Source organism: Vigna umbellata, chromosome 1 (genome assembly GCF_029865625.1).
Source record: "Vigna umbellata cultivar VRB3 chromosome 1, Vumbellata_1.0, whole genome shotgun sequence".
NCBI lineage: Eukaryota > Viridiplantae > Streptophyta > Magnoliopsida > Fabales > Fabaceae > Vigna > Vigna umbellata.
Genome location: NC_142165.1, coordinates 94,557,626 through 94,577,573, shown reverse-complemented (window position 1 = coordinate 94,577,573; position 19,948 = coordinate 94,557,626). Strand labels below are relative to the sequence as shown.

The following is a 19,948-nucleotide window of genomic DNA, read 5'->3' as shown; positions in this document are numbered from 1 at the left end:
ATATATATATATTATATATATATATTTATATTAATATTGATTGTTATTTAATATTTAAGTAAACACTCATCAATAATGCTTTGGTTACTTAAAAGTTCAAGATTAATGAATCCAAACAAAATTTAAATCATCATAAAGTTCTTTTGAGTTTCTAATGTTAAGAAGGGCTTTTAAGCCTAACTCATTCTTATAAATCGACTTGTAAGGTGAGGGTCGAATAAAAAAATAGAATGTTCACATAGATCTTGCTAAGATAGGTTCCAACCATGACTCTGATAACATATTAAAAGTGGACTTTAAGATTAATTCAATTCCACAATGTAAGTTGAGATTTCCACCTCAATATATTAGAATTTCTCCTTATCTTTAGTCGATGTGCCACTTCTAACATCTAAAACATTTAACTTATTCAACCATATTCAATCCCGAATGCTTAATCTCAGCACGGAATGCAGGGTTGGAGATTAGTGTTTCACGTGCAAGAATCCTTATATCTTCTCTTGAAGAATCTCTTGAGACTCGAACCAACTCTCCCATTGCACCTCCACTGATCATATCTATTGCATTTGCTTCTGTATCATATCAAACAAAAACTCTTCAACATATACAATGTTTAGTATCTAAATCATAGATGGATAAGATGTATTTAGTGCTCACCAAATTTTGCTAAGTGGCAGAGAGCAATCTCAATATGACGCCTAACTAACGAGACTTCATTATTTGCATTTTGCACAATCCACGGAAGCAAATCGTCCGCTATAAGTAAAGACCTTTCGACCTTTGTTCCTGTATAACAAGCAATAACAATATCATTGATAAAGAACATGAATATGTCAATTTAAAGACAACGTATTTATTGTGATAACCATATATATATATATATATATATATATATATATATATATATATATATATATATATATATATATATATATATATATATATATATATATATATATATATATATATATATATATATATATATATATATAAGCTATTACCTTGAGTAGATGCTTTAGACTCACATTTTGCAAAGTTGGCTATTGCACGGGCAATCTGGGTGTGTACATCAGGATGTCTGCATCTGACCATTCCCAATAGTGCCTTGAGACCACCTTCATCTCTTATCTTTATTTGTAGTTTATCTAAATAGATGAACACCAAACTTGTAAAGTTAGCAATAATGTACTTAATGCCTATCGAACAAACAACTCCAAAATCTATAATGAAACACTACTTGACATTTTGAGCTTTATACCACATTTATACTTTTCATTTAGTCTTCATCTTGAAACCAAGTGGATTAAATAACATGCCTTATAGTGACAGTCTAATTCAATATACTTGATACCCATTTTGGATACCGGATTTGAAAAAGTATGGATGATATTATTGACATTATAACTTTATAAGAGAAGGATTAATTGGATTAGTTGATTAAAGACAAACCTAAAAGAGGGGTTCAAGACATACTTAGGCTGATGTTTAAAAATGGAATGAAATTCAGACCAAGAAATAGTGCAAACGACCGATGTCTTTCATATGAAATGTGCGGTGAACGAATAAGAGGATTCATATTGATTTTGTTCAAAGGAGAACCCCAAGAAGAGTGGGATGAAAAAAGTGATACCGTGCCTTTTCAACTTGTCATATCATAATTAATTTTTTATTCCTTACGTAAGAAAGTAGTCAAGTTTTGGAATTGTTAGAAGGAAAATGATACTTGAATAACCATTTTTGATAACATTTAGACACGCGCACACGTGTCAAAATCTGAGTGGTCCAGTTGGAAAAATTAAATGAAAATGGACCACTCAGATTTTGACACGTGTGCGCGTGTCTAAATGTTGTCAAAAATGGTTGTTCAAGTGTCATTTTCCTTGTTAGAACCATTAGAATTTAGTTTGATATGATAGACTCCTTTGTTGACTATGGTTTTGATATAAGAGACTATTCCCTTTACCCAATAAACATCTTTAACGACTTGAGGGTATCACGTAGAAATAGATGAACTAGAGAAACTTGTTAGGTATGAGAGTAACAATTCCTCCCTGCGGAACATTTATTTGCTCCATGAGACATTGTACCAGATTGTTGTGGTACAGGAACATATGATGGATCAACAACAGAAAAAAACTGGGATTCTAATTTTAGCACTGTCTTACATGTGTCATTCCATGTTCAAAATGGCAGGTAAATAAAAATAAGGTAGGAAATTTTGGAACAAGAGTATTCCAAGTAGGAGAAAGATAAGTAAACTAAAATTGACATCCAAAAAAAAGTCATATTATTGGAAATATGAAAACAAAAGTTAAAAATATTGTAACACACAAAGCTCTTACGAGAGTGGTTGTGCCCCAAGATTATATATGTTGTTCAGATGGAGCCAATAAAAAGGGAATAAAAACAAATAATCATATAAAAGGAAAATGGTTGATGAAAAAATCTATTTGAGTAATTGAACCTCTTAAAGACCCTTTTAATGTATAAGTACATTTTCTTTTAGCAAAAGATTAAATTCTCATAACAATTTTTTTTTTCTCAAACAAGACTCTTTAAATGTATAAGTACATTTTTTTTAGCAAACGATTAAATTCTCATTATGTTTTTTCTAAATTTGCAAGTTGTTTATTGTTGAAATTCTGTAGGAACAATTTCTTAACAATATTTTTTTTTAGTTTTATAGATTTGTATATTTATTTATAATAAATTATTTTAATAAAAATTTATAATTTTTTTATAAACTCATGAATATTAATTTAAAAAATATATTTAACTTAATATTTATAAATTAATTGGAAATAAAAAATTTGAAGAGTGAGTATAATAAATAGATGATTTAAATATATTGTAATTATAGTAATAGAAAAATTATTATAATAAAATATTGTAACTATTGTTGTTTATAGTAAAATTAATTTTGATAAATATATATTTATTTAGTTAAAGTAATTTATGTCATTTTTTGGGTAATAAGTTAGAAAAAAATATCATATATAATAGTGGAAATATTTGAAAAGAAATTTAATATAAAGTTAAAAATTAGTAATATCAATGTAAAACTTTTAGGTTTATTTATAAAATAATATTTCTAGAAAAAATTAAAAAAGTATATAATTATTTTTAAAAAAATATTTAGAAAATTCATATACATCTAAATTGTAGTAAAATATAAATATTCTTAATAGAATTTTATAAAAAAATTTAAATAAAAAAGCATAAAATTAAAAAACTTAAATTTAAATTAGATAACTATTTGTTGAAGTTATTAGTTATTTAAATTAAAGTTATTAATTATAAAAAATAAATTACTTAGTAATTTATTTTTCAAAATAAACTACGACCTTTTCTTAAAAACTAAACGTTTATTACTAAGTAATTTATTTTTTTAATCATTACATTTAATTTAAATAACTAATACATGAACGAATAATTATATGATTTGAATTTGTGAATTTTATACTTTTTGTATTTTAAATTTTTATAAAATTCTTTTAACAATTTTTATATTTTGCTATATTTTAAACTTATATTTTTTGTAAATATTTTTTTTGAGAAAATTCTATACTTTTTAATATTTTCTTTAAATATATTTTTTAAATAAATCTAAACATTTTATTCCTATTACTAATTTTTAACTTTACATTAAATTTATTTTCAAATATTTCTACCTACAATCATATTATTATTTATTTATTTTTTCTAATTTATTACTCACAAAAAATATTACATAAATTATTTTAACTAAAATAAATATACATTTATCAAAATTAACTTTACGAAAAACAACCATAATTATAATAATTTTTCTAATATAATAATTTCAATATATTTAAATTATCTTATTTATTATTATCACTTTTCATAATTAATTTATAAATATTAAATTAGGTCTATTTTTTAAATTTATAGTCAGATAAGTTTATAAAGAAATATAAAGTTTTAATAAAATAATTTATTATAAATAAATATACAAATCTATAATACTAGAAAAAAAAGTTACTAATTTGTTTATAAAAAACAGAATTTTAATAGTAAAAGACCAATAAATTAGAATAAATATGTTTAAAATTTAGTCTTTCACCATAATAATTGTTTTTAAACACTAAAAGAGTCTATTTTTTTGGTTCCTACTACAAGATTTAAACCTAGAATCTTTGTAAAATATTGAAATGTTCTTATTTTTATTTTTATTTTTGAGGGGATTTATTCAAATGTCTACTCACAAGAATGATACTGAGAAACTTTCTTGTGCTATATCATCTGGTAAACATAAATAAGAGCATCCATAAATTTTTATGCATCCCTCCTACATTTCAACTAAAAGGCAAATGAGTCTGATCATGAGATTGAAAAACATGCTAACCTTAAAAATGAGATAATATCAAAAGTTTACCATTTCCAAAAAGATTAGCAAATGCTCCAGCAACCATTCGAAGGGTCTGAGGATCTTCAGCATTGGCTGCTACCATTGACAGTAAATTAATGCCTCCTTGAGCGGCAATGAGATCTTGGTTGGTTTCTGTTCAGACACCAAATAAGGTTGACATACCAGGAACCAAAAGAGAGATAAATAATTGGAAGTAAATATTTATTTTAAGTTTCTAGCAGAAAAGAAAAGGCTGTGGAAATATACCATTCATTGCCAAATTGGCAATGGCGCTTGCTGCAACTCTATGTGTGGCTTCATCTTTTGAGTTCTTAAGGAGTGAAAGCAAGGGCGTAAGTCCACCTACTTCTACAATCTTCTTCTGGTTTCTTTCTGCAACATCAGGTTTGATAGATGTTAAGGCTAATTTCTTATGATATAAATTTCAACAAAGCAACAAATAGACTTTCAAATTATGTTAGCTGAAATATAAACTTGATTTTACGCCTAAAAGGCATAATTTCTGTAATTATGTGTAGCATGTTTTGCCAGGAGCATGCTTAAAAGCAAGAGATTACCAGAGGAATTTTGGGCAAAACCGTGGCTGGTGTATACCTTTCTAACCGGTCTCCAACAAGAGATTAAATATTTGTTGCGAAAATCTTAATCATAGGTTTATGAGTAGTCATTATTGGACAATTATATTCAAATTCATCTAACAGAAATTTATTCATTTTCACAAATTCATTGACCCCAGATCATATAATGCAGAAGTCAAACGCAATCCTAGACTTATGTTAGACTGCTATTTTATATATAATTAAAAGGTTTATAAACTTAAGTTGGCAACACTGAAACCTTCACAAGCTAAATTAGCTATTATTTTCACGGCATGGATTTGTGCATCAGCATCTTCTGGTTCGAGTAACGACAGAATCTTCCGCAATCCACCTGCTAAAATATCGACTTTATCAGCTCAAAATATCTTCTAAATTGAAAGTAATATTTATCAACATAAAATGTCTAGTTTTCAACATGCAAGATATGCAACGAAAACTAGCTAATAAATAATTACTGCCTTGTTCAAAGAGCTTGGCAGCTGAGGCCTCCTCTCCATTTCCTGAAGCTTGCTGTTGATGTTTAACCAGGAAAGAGGGAGAATAATCTAAACCACCAGCAACTTTCTCAGATCGAACTCGACGAATTTTTTGTGTTTTCTGCAAGATCAAGTTGCATTCAAAAGTGTTTTCAGTAGATAATTACAAGGTTAAGTAAACTTATGGCTTATTTTCTCTAAATGCACCAGAAACCCATGAAGAATTTGCAGAAACATGACGATGAGTACAGGTCGTCACATGTCTTAAAAACGATTAAGAGATTAACTAATGATACAAGTATTGAAGGTTTTGTGCAGTCTAGGGAAACTATTTGAACCTTCATGTCTTCATAAAGGAGAAGAAAACCTAATGATCATAATATTCGTAGATAGGATTGCAAAATATAATATGCCTAGACACTGAATAGTAATGATGATACCCTTTTAAGCTTTTACAGTCAAGTACAAAAATCACCGTTTAAATCCTAGAAGTTTTATAAATCTTTAATCACTCTACTTCAATCAAAACTAATAACATAAAAGTCTTATTTCCCTTTTATAAGAAAACATAAAATATAGCCAATTAACTACTATATGATATTCGTGCACTTCAGATATAGCTTACTTTTCCAACATTAAAACCTAATTGCAGCAGTTGACTTTGCAATCTGGTTATTTCTCTTTTGAGATTCTCCTTCTGCTGTGCCTCATCTTCCAACATCTTACGAAGTTTTAAGATATGTGATTCTCTTGATGCCTATTTCAGGAGACATACATACACGTGTAAAACTAATTCAGAAGTCACATAAAAAGGCACATATGCAAAGTGAAAAGTACAAAGGGCAAAAAAACATACCTCCCGATCTTTCAGTTCTTTCATTTGAGTTTTCAGACGATTTAGCTCCCCTTCGGTAGCATTTCTGATAAGAGTCTCTTTCTGAAGTAAATTTTTCAAAATGATTACTTCCTCAACAGGCACAATGGCCATCTAAGAAATGATAATTCACTTGTGAGCATGAAATGTTTTACTCTGACAATTGACTTACGATTATCATATTGTAATCTAATTTTTATCCTCAGAATTCTTTGTTGACTATGTTCGAGCAAAATAGGATATAGTCGAAATAACTTAAGTAACTGAGCCAGAAAATAACAGGGAAGATAAACGGGACCGACAATTGAGATGAGTTGCTCCTGAATTCTTCACAATGAATTGATGTTATAATTTGTTGTGAGGGATGTTTTGTTGTTATATTAGCATGAGACAACATATGGTTTAACAAAAAATACTACCTCTGCTGTAGATGTCATACAAAATTCCTCATACTTTTTCTTATTCTCCATCACCTTCTCTTCTAGCTTCTTAATTGATTCCTTATTATAGTCTTTCTGATATTTCATCTTTCCTTCTGAGAAAAGGAAGCGCGTATCAGTACATATTTACCAAGAAATCATCAAATCAAACCATTCATGTTTGCTACTAATTGAACTTACAATAGATAAACCAACCTCCAGCGAATCCGAATAGCTTTCTTTGGCCTCTGATATCCGATGTTGTGCAATATTGTCCTGAAATTCCTTCTGCTGATGAGTTTGTCTAGTTCTATGTCTAGCCTTCTACATGAACTTTTGTAATCAATTGTCTGCTTTAATTTTACTGTGTTTCTCACGTTCATAACCTATAACAGTCACATACGTTCAGCATTGTTAAAATTGGCCTACATATATCTACAAAAATGTACATTAATCATAGCAGCAAAATTTGGTATGTACTATAGTATGTTGAAAGTTATTTATGGAAAATAATAATCAGTAGCTGCAACGGCCATGGGACCTTCCTCAATTAAGCAGAAAAAAGTAGGAAGTGCCAAGTGCCACTCACTGGCGGTGTATGAATATCTATAAAATAGCCAATAAATTGAAGCCCAATGCACAGAAAAGCCATCACTTACCCTACGTTTCAACCAATTTCTCCAGCTTATTTCTATTATATCCTCTCTTGTGTTCTATCATCATATACCTTCAAATAAAAAATAACTGCATCATAACTCAAAACTATCCACAATCTTCACAATGATTATTACAGACATTCAGTATAGTTTATTTCCTTGTGAAATGGATTGGCAACAGTCACAGAGTTCAACTATAGAACCGGATATTAACTGGACAAGTCCATCCACAAATAGAATATATATATATATATATATATATATATATATATACACACACACACACACATTAGTATATGGCTAAAACGAAGAAAATATCTCACTGAATTTAAAACCTAACTCCATCCAAATATTATAGTCTCCCGTGTGCTGTGGAGAAGCTCCAACAGTATATGTTACAAATGGACAGGTCTTACAACAGTTTCCCATACAAAATTAAGGAACATTGCCATCACATTTGTATCGCTTGAAATGAACAATAACGGAAATATATATATCATGGAAGACTATATGGATATGGCAATAACGAGATGTATGTGAGCAGAGAAACAATATGTTATTTACGGATGCAATAATTGATGGGTGCTCAATTAGAAGCTTGGGCGTGAATTACAAACAAATCACAAAACATGCTAGTTTTTCTTATTCTTACAGGTGTATTTGTCCAAAAACTTACATTGCATGCTATTCATAATATCATTTATCTTAAGAAAAACACTAACCACGGAAACGGTTAACAAATTTTTTTAACAACTTTTTAATAATAAATTATGTGTCATTATTTTATTAATATATATTTAAGACGACGAATCACAAACTTAAAAAAATTATAAAAAAAAGTTTGTTAAAAAAATATTTATTGACAAACATATTATAAGACAACTTCTTTATGCCTGTGAAGTATATATAAACATTAACAGTGACCAGTATTACTAACTCCATGCTGTCCTAAGCTTCTCCACGTTAAGTATTAATTCTTTTAAAACAAGGACATTTGACGGTTGTGACAGAAACAGGTTGGCGGTGTCTTTATACCTTTGTCAGCATCTAACACATAATAAATTATCTATCTATTGCTTCATGTTTTAAAAGTTAAATGATTCCAAATCTTCCTAAAAAAGTTCCTACTTAATCAAGAAATAATTGAATGTATTTTATGTTTAACGGATATTAAAATACATTTACTTTTTCTATCTAATGTTTTCAAGGTATTACCAACCATTACTTTAAGTTTAGGAGAAATAAAATCTCAAATTTTATTTTAGTTTTAATAGTTTTATTAAATTAATTGTAAAATTATATTTGAGAATACGATTTAATTAAATATTATAAGTAACTATTCATTTTTATTGATACTATGATATTGAGTTATGTGTATTATAAATCATAATTTTATTTTAAACTCCCTCGTCACTGTATATAAATTTAGTATTTTGCCCTTTAATATTAGAGCATAAAGAGAAACAGACGTCACACATAGATCCGTTAATTTGGTTTTCTAAGCTGGTTCGGCTTTGATCCACATGAGTTAAGGTCAAGAAAAGCTACAAATCCAAAAAAATTCTTATAGAAAAAGTTACAAGTCAAAATATTTACAAAAATCCTATGAACTAGCCCAACCCATTGAAATTTTTTTAAAAACAATGTCCATTTTAAATAAAAAAAACATATAACTAATCCTAATTTGTGACAAATCTAAGTATTATAACTTTTAAAAATAATCAAACTACATTTGATTGGTCAAAGTTATGGTCAAAACATCTATACAAGTTTTCTAATAATAAAAAAGTAACAGTATTTTTATAAAAATACTTAATTACTTAATTAATTGTCACATAAAATAGTTTAACAATTAACTTTCTGAAACTATATTTCAAATTAAGAAAGTTGGATCCTACCTTCTTCAAAAAATATTTCTTATAAAAATGTTCAAAAACCATTTTTGAAAAATATTGTTTACCGAAAATGTTATTTATTTATTAAATACGTATTAGAAAAAGTAACAATAACTTAGACCCTCTTTAAAAAAATTAATAGCAGTGATCAATAAATAATTAAGAAAATAATCAAATTATGGTTATAAATATTGAGAAATTTTTTAAAAAGAAAACGAGACCTTAAAATTCGGTCAAAAATTTATTATGTTTCATATATTTTCAATTATAGGATTAACAATACGTGTTGCAAGTTATTTATAATTCAAAAAATTATTATTATTATTTTATAATAATAATAATAATAAATAACAATAACGTTGTTTAAATTTATTACTCTAGGATGACGTTGATCAAAATAGATTTTTTTTTTAAGTTTTCGAGTTTGAATTTATTCAAAAAAAATTATGATTAGATTATTTATATTAGGTATATCAACTTGTAGATAATTTTCACATCAAAATTGAATTATGATTTATTTTTAATAAGTTAAAAGTTGATGATTAATATTAAATTAAACATTTAAAAAAATATAAGCTTAAATTTGACTCTTTTTTTAAAAGTAAGTATCTTAAACAATTATATGAACAAACTCATTTTTACTTTAATTATTAAATCAGATCAGTTCATATTAATTGAGAATTTAATTTCCCTGAAAATGAATTTTTAACATGAAAAAAATAATCTCATATTTTTTTAAATTAAAAAATATATAAAATTTAATGATATAAAGAATTTGAGTTTTGAATGACTAAATTATGAATTTGTGAAAAGTAAAGAGATTTAAAAATTAAAGTAAACATAAAATTATTTATTTAGTAGATTAAACTTATCTTAACCCTGACCTAATACACTTGAGAGGAGGCTTCCTAAAATGGATTAGGACCTACTCATAGATCATGTGTCAAGTTGACATCTCTAAACACAAATATGTATTTACTATTATCTTCCAATATCACAAACAATTTTTTAAGATATATGAAACTCAATGTTAATACAAAATATAATTATAATATTTTGAAACATTTCAAACTTGATCTCTTAAATCTTTAGGCAGCCTGCTGTCACTATGCTCACTTGTATTATGTGAGTAAACTATTATAGCACAAAAGGTAAAAACACAAACCAAAACAAAACAAGATAAGCTATAGATTCATTTAAAATCAAACTAACAATTTAACTACTATGACCATGATAAATGATTTCACCTATATTTATAAAACTAACTTGCAATATGGCCCTAATAAAAGATCTATCATACATTTCTGTCAACTCTATTTAACTTAGCAAACAATAATTCAAACATTACAAAATAGTTGATATCATATTATTACTTTTTCAAGAAAATTATAAATCGTCCAAAACCTCGGAAGGATTTAATGTAATGATTAGGATAAAACCAATGATTTGTTATACTTGCCTTCTCTTATCTTACCTCGTCATCTCATGATCATATTTTGAACCAAATTGTACAACAGGTGAATCATTCATATGTGGATTTCAACATTTCAACTCTTACACTTCAAGTAGTCTTCTCTATATGAGTCAAGTACTTGATCGAGTGAGAATAATACATTATACACATCAATCCTACATTAGTATCTCTACCATGGAGATTACTAATTCTTACTCATAATTCATAAAATCAAAGAACAACTCATACATTCTCAATAAAACAAAAATACATATAATAGAACATGACAGTGTTGGACAGTAGTATAGCAGCGCCAAACACCACCAACAAAGTTACCAGATTGTATTTTTCTACTTCAAGATACTCCAATTGATTTATATAAATATTTTCCCACTTTTATACCAAAAATACTTCGTTTCGAACTCATTTTTACCATTTAAACAAACCCTTTGGATTTTTCAACATAGGAAAATCACAACGCACATAATTTATAATTTACATAATCAATTCACAAAATTCATAGTCCCAATTTCAACAATTTATAGACCTTAAAAGCTAATAAACAATATTTATAGAATTTACAAACTTTAGAGCACAAAATAAAATTATGTAGATTGAAGAGATTATTATACCCTCCACAATTCATTCGTATAGGTGACTCAAACTATATGAAAAAACTTCATATCAATGATCTGAACTACACCATACTCAAACAGATGCAGAGAATTCAGATTGAAGAGAATTAAATAAAATACAACTCGTAAAAACCATAAATAAAACAATTTGTACTCTAAAAAGATAGAGAATGAACTTACTCGAATGCTAATTCTCGGTTAGATTAACAGGATTCTCTACATGGGCTAAGAGGTAATGTCTTATTGAAAAACAAATAAAAAGGAAGTAAATAGACTTAAAAAAAATTATAGAAAATGAATAATTTTTTTTTAAATGAACTCTTATGATTAAAATCTATGTATACATTATACCTATATCATTTTATTAAACCTTCTACAATTTTATAATTACTCATTTTCTAAATTTTTACATATTTTACATATAATGGTACAAAATAAAATTGTACATATTTTAATCATAGAAATTTTGATTCTACAAAATTTATTCCTACAATTTTATGTTTTCAACACATTTTCTTGGTCTGGTCTTCATAATCATAGAGTAAATGTTATCAAAAATATTTTTGAAATTACAAAAATAATTAATTGACAATGCAGGAAAAATATTAAAATTGAATAATGTGTGTGTGTGTGTGTGTATATATATATATATATATGAATAGAAAATAGAAAAGAAATTTGAGAATCGCAATGGCTATATCTACTACACTTTGCAACTTAACAAAAACATCAGTAGATATCAAGTCTAAGAAGGCCGTTATTTAACTTAAATTGTGATGGAAACCTTTTATTTAAGGGTTGAGTGACTTAGGATTAATCCTTCACTTTCATCATTTTTTTAGGTAGTATATGAAGGTAACATAATAAAAAAATCTTAGAATAATAGTTAATTTTAAATAAACATACCAAAGACATTAAGTATGTGAAAAAAAATACTATGATTGATAATATTTTGAAGGACCCAAATTATATTAAAATATAAATATAAGTTAAATTTTATTTAATTATATAAAATTATTGATATTATAAACATTTATATAATTTGATATTTAAAAGAACTTTAAAATCGGTTTGCAAGTGAATATTCAGCAAAGTTTCACATATAGTAATATGAAGAAAAAAAAAAGCAACCATTGCTAGAAAGTTGTAACCATAATTCATCTGCTATAAAGGACTTGTATATGGTCTATGACAAAAGAGTTTGTAATTTTGTCACAAAAAAGTTTACCATTGCTAGAAAATTATGTTTGTGATGTACTTTTATTTAAATTTCTGTATTTATGTTTTAAGAGATTTTTCTTTAATTACATAGAAAAATGCCAAAGAAAATAAATGGAAAAGAAGAAGTCTAAAACAATATTTAACGACACTTAATACATTTTTTACTTTAAAAAAAAGAGACATTACATCTAATTTTCAGATACGCTTGAAATATTGAAATCGTGTTAATATATGCCAAAGTAGTGTATTGATTTTAATATGAAAATTAGAAATAGAGTTCTCATTGGAATTAAAAATCATACGAATCACAACTTTTAATCGGAATATATGAATTTAATTGCTCTTAAAAATGGTGAAATCGGAAATAAATTTAGCTACTTTTAAATATAAAATTTAATTGCTGAAAAATAAAAACTCTGGATAAATATAAAAAAGTAGAAAATTAAGATGAAAAACATAATTATACTGCAAAACATTTTTAATACTCTAAATACTTTAAAATTGGATATAATATTTTTGAATTTTTTTTATTTCTAAAAGAGAAAAAAAACTAAATTTATTTATTTAGAAGATATTAAAATATTTTTCTCTTTCAAAATAAAATAAAATAAAAATTTAATATTGAAAGTATTAGTTATTTTTTTGGAATATATAAATTTTAATAATATTTTTTAAATAATTTTATACCGTTTTTCTTTAAAGAAAAAGATTGTTTTCTTGGTTAGAAAAGTTAAGAATAACATTAATATATTACGGTTTTCAATTTTTAAAATGAATTCGTAAATTACCCTTCTAAAAAATCAATAGAATAGGTCGTTATTTTAGAGCACAATATTAAAATTATGAATATTAAAATCAAACTGATTGATAATGCATAACTTTTAATTTTAAATTTTTACTTAAAAATGGTTACACTGCACAACATTTCAACCCAGTACGTGACAACTTCCAATTTTCATTGAAAAGAACCTAGTATATCTAACAAGAACTAGTAGAAAGACACGTCCTAAAATAGAACACTAACCCTAAAAAAAACCTAAAACCTTTGCACCTTCTCACCCTTTACAGTAGGATTTTCCTTAGAAATCGCTTCACGCCCTGCAGCCTTGAAGTCATAGGTACACTCGTGCTTCTCCGGGTAACGGTGCACCCCGCAGAAGATGGTCCCACACTTGCACAGGAACCCGGTTAAACCCACTTTTCTGTTACAATGCCCGCACCGATTCTTGGGTTTGGAAGGCCCAGCCGCGCACGGCGGCGACTGCTCGACCGAAGAGGATGGCTTTACCTCGTCAAGAAACGCTGGCGGCGCGGAGGGACAGAAGAGAGAGTTTATCGCAGAAGGATACTCCTGGAGACAAAGTTCCTTGTAGCATTTGGAACAGAAGTTTCCTTTGTCGGGAGTGCCGAAGAAACCGCAGTTGTTGGCGCAGAGATTGGGCTCCGAAGTGGGGTAGCTGATGCCGTTGTTAGATTGAGAATCCATGTTCTTGGATCGCTGAATTCTGTGATTTTACTCTGAGGGGATTATGTATTGTGAAAACGTGGAGAATGGTCACACATATATATATAACGACCGCGAGTATGATATTGGTTTGAAAAGATTTGCTATCTTATTAAAAGATCACGTCAATATCCTCATATTTTATTTTGATTAATCAATCAATAAACACCTCGTATTTATTTATATGAAAAATCTATGATACCATATATTTAACTTAATTATAAAGATATAGGTTTACTTTTAAATATATTTCTTTTAGTTGTATTTCTTTTCGGGAGGGAATCAGTTATATATCCCACACGTAATTCTGAAAAAAAATCTAATTATTATTTTATCATTGTTTCCTTAATTTGATATTTTTATAAGTATTATCTTAGGATATTTTTCAAATATTTTTATATTTTTATTTCGTTATGAAACTTATTAACAAAATGTTATAAAAGTGAAATATATCTAGTGATTAAGCTAAAATAAGATAACTATTATATTATTTTATAATTGATTGTTTGGTGTCGAATATGATTTTTTTTATCTATCTTTTATTCTTGTATTTGAAGAGTATTTCAGATACAGAAGGGAGTAGATTTGAAAAATAATATAGTAAGCAAGATCAATTTTCTCCTTTTTTTCATACTATATCTTATCTCTATTATAACTATTATTTTGCTTTCATCATTATCACTGTTACTGTTAAAACTACTACAATTTTTTTTTATTATTATTATTATCATCATCATCATTATTATTATCATTATTAAAGTTAAGATCTTCTCATTAGCATCACGCATATATTGTTATTCAATTTTATAATGAACACTAAATTGTATCTATGTTCAATATTTATCAAATTTTTATCTTATATTATTTTAATATGGTTTATCCTAGATCATTAAACGAGTCTTAAATTTATATATTCAAATATTAATAATATAAATTATATTTACAATTATCTCTTAAATTCTGTTGTGATATCATTAAATATAATTAAATCTTAAATAATTAAACTAATAAATGTTTAAGATATAAATAATTATTGATATTATTAATTAAAATTAAACAATTTAACTAACTTTATTTAGAGAGAGAACTGTAGTATTAGCAAGATCAGAGATAAACCTTCTTTAATTTATATTCGTGTTCAAAAGGTTGTGTGTGAGAGAGAGGGACGAGTTACTAGTAGCAATGACAAAAAAATCTGCGTTTGCGGATATCCGTAGATAAAATCTACGACGGATTGTTGGTATCCATAGATATTTACTATCTGTGGGTTGTGGGTAGCGAGTTTTTTAATACCCGTTTATAAACCGGTCGGGTACGAGTATTATACTATCCGTACTCACTGATATTCGCTACTCGCAAAAAATAAAAATAAAAATTTAATTTATATTTTATTAAGTTAAATTTAATTAAAATTAACATTAATTTATATTTTATAAGGTTAAATATAATTAAAATTAAAATTTAATTTATATTTAATTTAATATATATTATATTTTATATATTTTTTGTAATTTTATTTATGTTTTATTATAATATTTTATATAAATATATTTTTTTAAATATTTGTAGGTATCCGCGGGTGTCCATGGATATTTGCGGGTATCCACGGGTATCCACAAATATTGGCAGATTATAAAATATCCGCAGGTATTTTTTAAGCGGGTATCTGTGTGGGTAGTAGGTTAGGTAACGGGTTTATTTCTTTTGGTCGAGTTGGGTTACGGGTAGGCACTATCCGTGCCCGACTCGACCCGTTGTCATCCTAGTTACTAGGTCCAATTAAGGTTAGTTTGAAAATTACTAATAATTTTCTAAAAGTAAATGCACCAAAATAAAGTTAAAAGAAGAAACAACTTAGAATCTTTAAAAAATTCCATTTATCCAGTGTTGGCATTCTTTTCTTTGCATATCTCACAAGGTATTTTAATTTTTATTATTATTATATTGTTGTTCTAACTTTTTTTTACATTATTAATTAATAAAAAAAATACCTTTAAAGTATTTTTTTTTTCAAAAATGCATTAAAATCAATAACATTATTATGTGTGTGAATGACATAAAAATTTCTATTCTTTTTTTATTCACAAAAGAAATTGTATTCTCACTTATGCATTCTAATTTGTGAGGTAGTTAAAATAATAGAGTAATTAACCATTAAACAAAATTTCATCTTGAAAGAAACGGGCCGAGATATTTAGAAATATATTTTCAACCGAATAAATTTAACAAATTGTTTATCCATGCATTTTACTCACCTTCCTCATTCCTCTCAACTCTTTCTCTTTCATCCCTCTCACTCCAACATTTTCTCTGTTAGCCCCAACTGGAAAAAATCAGAAACATTGACAATTAAACAATCTTACAAAAAATAAAAATGATTTTATAATGAGTTTTCATTTTATAATTTTTGTCTTATCTAATTTTATCCAATTTCATCAAGCATAAAAGAATTGGTAATTAACTTGGAAAAAATCAGAAATACTCGTGGTTAAACAATTTTTTACAAAAAATATTTTATAATGAATTTTCATTTAATAATTTTTGTCTTATCTAATTTTATCTAATTTTCACAAGCATAATGACATCAAATGAATTGTTAATTGGCCTGAAAAAATCAGAAACACTCGTTGTTAAATAATTTCTTACAAAAAATGATTTTATAATGAGTTTTAATTTATAATTTTTGTTGTATATAATTTTATCTAACTTTCACAAGCATAATGACATCCGAAAGAATTGGTAATTGACCTGGATGGTTTTTTTTTGCACAAGCAGATGATGAAATTAGAGAGGTTAGTAAAGATGGTGAAATTGAAGAGATGTTGAATTAACCTTTGCCTGAAGGTGAATATTTCAATGACTCAACTCTTTACAAAGGCAAATTGTTGAACTGACAAGTATTTCTGATTTTTTTAATTGGGACTACAATAGGATGACAGAGAAAAGGTTGAAGTGAGAGAGATGAAAGAGGAAGGGTTGAAAGAAACGAGAGAGGTGATAAGGGTTTGGGAGGTTTCTTTTTCTTTTTTTTGTTTTGAGAATCAAAATTATTAAAATACCCTTAACCTTAAAACATTTGTGTCTACTAAAACCCTACACATTGCTAAAATGTACTAATTGAAAAACAGACGTGTATATATATATATATATATATATATATATATATACATACACACTATTGATTATAACTGATAATAATTAATACATCTTATACTTATTTTAATTATCTTTTGGTCTTTAGTCAAGGTTAAAAGAAACTTATAAAAAGATACTCATGAAATAAATACTTTTTAGTGTTTATTCAAAGATTAAAAAAACTTATAAACATATACTCGTGGAATATTTATCAAATTCTTTTATTTCTATCATATTTATGTTTTATAGTTTCTTAAAAATTTTACGGATTTGAGTGGCGATGATTCTTCAACATATAAATTTTAAATAATCAATAATAAATTATTGGAGTTATCTAGAGCTGTCAAAACGGGTCACCTAGCCCTACCCACCACAGGTTGGTCACTTAGTGAGCCAATTCAACCCAGTTCATTTATTTGTGAATCAGAAAAGTTTGAACCCGGCCCGACCCACCATGGGTTGGTGGATAAACGGATTGGTTCACTGACTCACTTAATTATAATTTTTTTTAAATAAAAAAATTATAAACTTTCTATAATTCAAATCTAAACAAATTTCACTCCTAACATGAGTGTTTAATTAATTTTGAAAATAAGGAACTTAAATAATTTTTTCAAGCAAAAAATAATAATAAATATTTTTTTATAAAATTAAATTTAAATTTTAATAAAATAAAATTAGGTAGGTGGGTTGGTGAGCCAACCTGGCCCACCACGGGTTCAACCCGCATGAGCTGGACTTAAATGAGCCGAGTTGAGATAGCTGCTCCTTACACCACCACGGACTACTTCCTCCACCTCTCCCATTCCTCATTTGCCCTTCGGTAATATTTAATTACTGGGATTAATTTTCACCAACATTCCAATACACCCCACACACCCCACATCCATCAACAAATGTCTAGATCCGTTCAACTTTCTCCACCATTAATATTCATCCTATTTACTCTTCCCACTACAACGTAAACCAATGTTTTCTCTTTATCTAACATCCATGGCCCCCACACAAGGAACACACACCTAGTAATTCACAAATTCAATTACTACAAACACATTGTGTATGTACAATACAATTGACCTCGTTAGTGTTTAAATCCTCAACAATTCAATTAATGCATTCTTATATATGCTTTCATCCCTTACGCACATTTCAACCCCTTCAACGAGAATGAGAGAAAGAGAGAGTGGAGGTGGGCCTACAGAGAAATAACGAAAGGGAGAGAAAGAAAAAAAGGGAGAGAGTGGGGTGCAGTGAAAGAGTGAAAGAGAGAAAGTGAGAGAAAGAAAGAAAGAGAAAGTGTGTGGGGGTGGGGTGGGGTGGGAGGGGGCAGAGAAAGAGAGAAAGAGAGAAAGAAAGGGAGGGGGGATGTGAGAGTATTGGTGCTGAGTAAAGTGAAAATGAGAAGTAAGAAAGAGATTAGGGTTTTAACATCAAGTTAAAAAGGTAAATAGTAAATATAAAAAAGAGTAATTTTGGAATAAAAGAAAAATTGGGAAGGTGGAGGGAGCATTAGGGGTGGTGGAGGGAGCAACTTTCCCGAGTTGAAATTTGACCCGACCTGAACCCGTGGTGGACCGGGTTATCCGCAGTTGTGACCCATTTTGACAGCTTTAGAGTTATCAACTCATTTCTTAATCAAATTTTATAAAAATAATATTATTAATTGCTATTATGTAGAAATAATATTTTATTATTTGTAATAATACCTGTTTAAAAAAGACTATTTATTAACAAAAACAAACAGCAGAACATTCCTACAAGTACCCCTTGAGTTAAAAATTCTCATAGAATCCGCTGTTTAATTGGTTATAAAATTATTCCACACCCTTTATTTTGCGTCTTGTTGAAAGATGAGTGTGTTTTCAAGTTTTAATAGATTAAATAGTTTTTGAAAATTTATAAATGAAAGAAAAATAATTTAATCTTTTGAAAACATCAAAGGTTGGTCTTTGCAACTATAAGCTATTGTACCTTTTGTTTTTTTTTCTATTAAAACCTCAAATTCCAAATATTTAACATCTTATTTCCTCCCACTCTAGGTTGCCAGGGATATTGGAATATGAATGGAGAAAAATAAGGGTTATGAGTGAGACTGGAAATCACTACCGTATAATGTCTAGAATCATCTTATTTAAACTCACGAATGTTTAGTTTTCACCTCCTCAGATAGAAAAACGAGGCACAAGAAACAAAAGAAAGCAAGAATGCAGCATGAAAGAAAGGAAAAAAAGAAAGAAAGAGGAAAGACTAATTGTACGATTATAAATTAACATATTAAAACTATTAATTTAGTTATTATGTAAATAATAAATATTAGTATAAAATAGTAAAATTATATAGTTATAGTTCTCTAAAATTTGTAAACATTTTTTTAAAACTAAAAAAAAACATTAGGAAGAACGGGTGAATACTATATATAATATATAAATGTATATTTGTGTCTTTTTATTAACAAATTTTGACATCGCGTTACTCAATAATACATGTGTAATAATACATGTGTAATCATACATATATACATACATATATGATCACCATAACCACAAAATATACAAGAATAAGTTACTAAATATCGTATACAATTCCAACATTGATATCCTCTCTCTATATATATATAATACAATCCTTGCAACTCAATACTCATAACTCATGCATAATATAAATATCTAGATTTTTTTTTTGTTTTTTAGA

At 27.3% G+C, this 19,948-nt stretch overlaps 1 protein-coding gene and 1 pseudogene across 1 annotated transcript; both read right to left on the bottom strand.

Moving 5' to 3' along the window:
• Positions 1-405: 405 nt before the first annotated feature.
• Positions 406-7,447, bottom strand: LOC124846017 (kinesin-like protein KIN-UA; annotated as a pseudogene).
• A 6,207-nt stretch (positions 7,448-13,654) lies between these two features.
• LOC124830419 (zinc finger A20 and AN1 domain-containing stress-associated protein 7-like) lies at positions 13,655-14,104 on the bottom strand. The gene has a single exon (XM_047304118.2). The coding sequence runs from the start codon at positions 14,102-14,104 to the stop codon at positions 13,655-13,657; it is 450 nt and encodes a 149-aa protein (XP_047160074.1).
• Between the last annotated feature and the right edge of the window lie 5,844 nt (positions 14,105-19,948).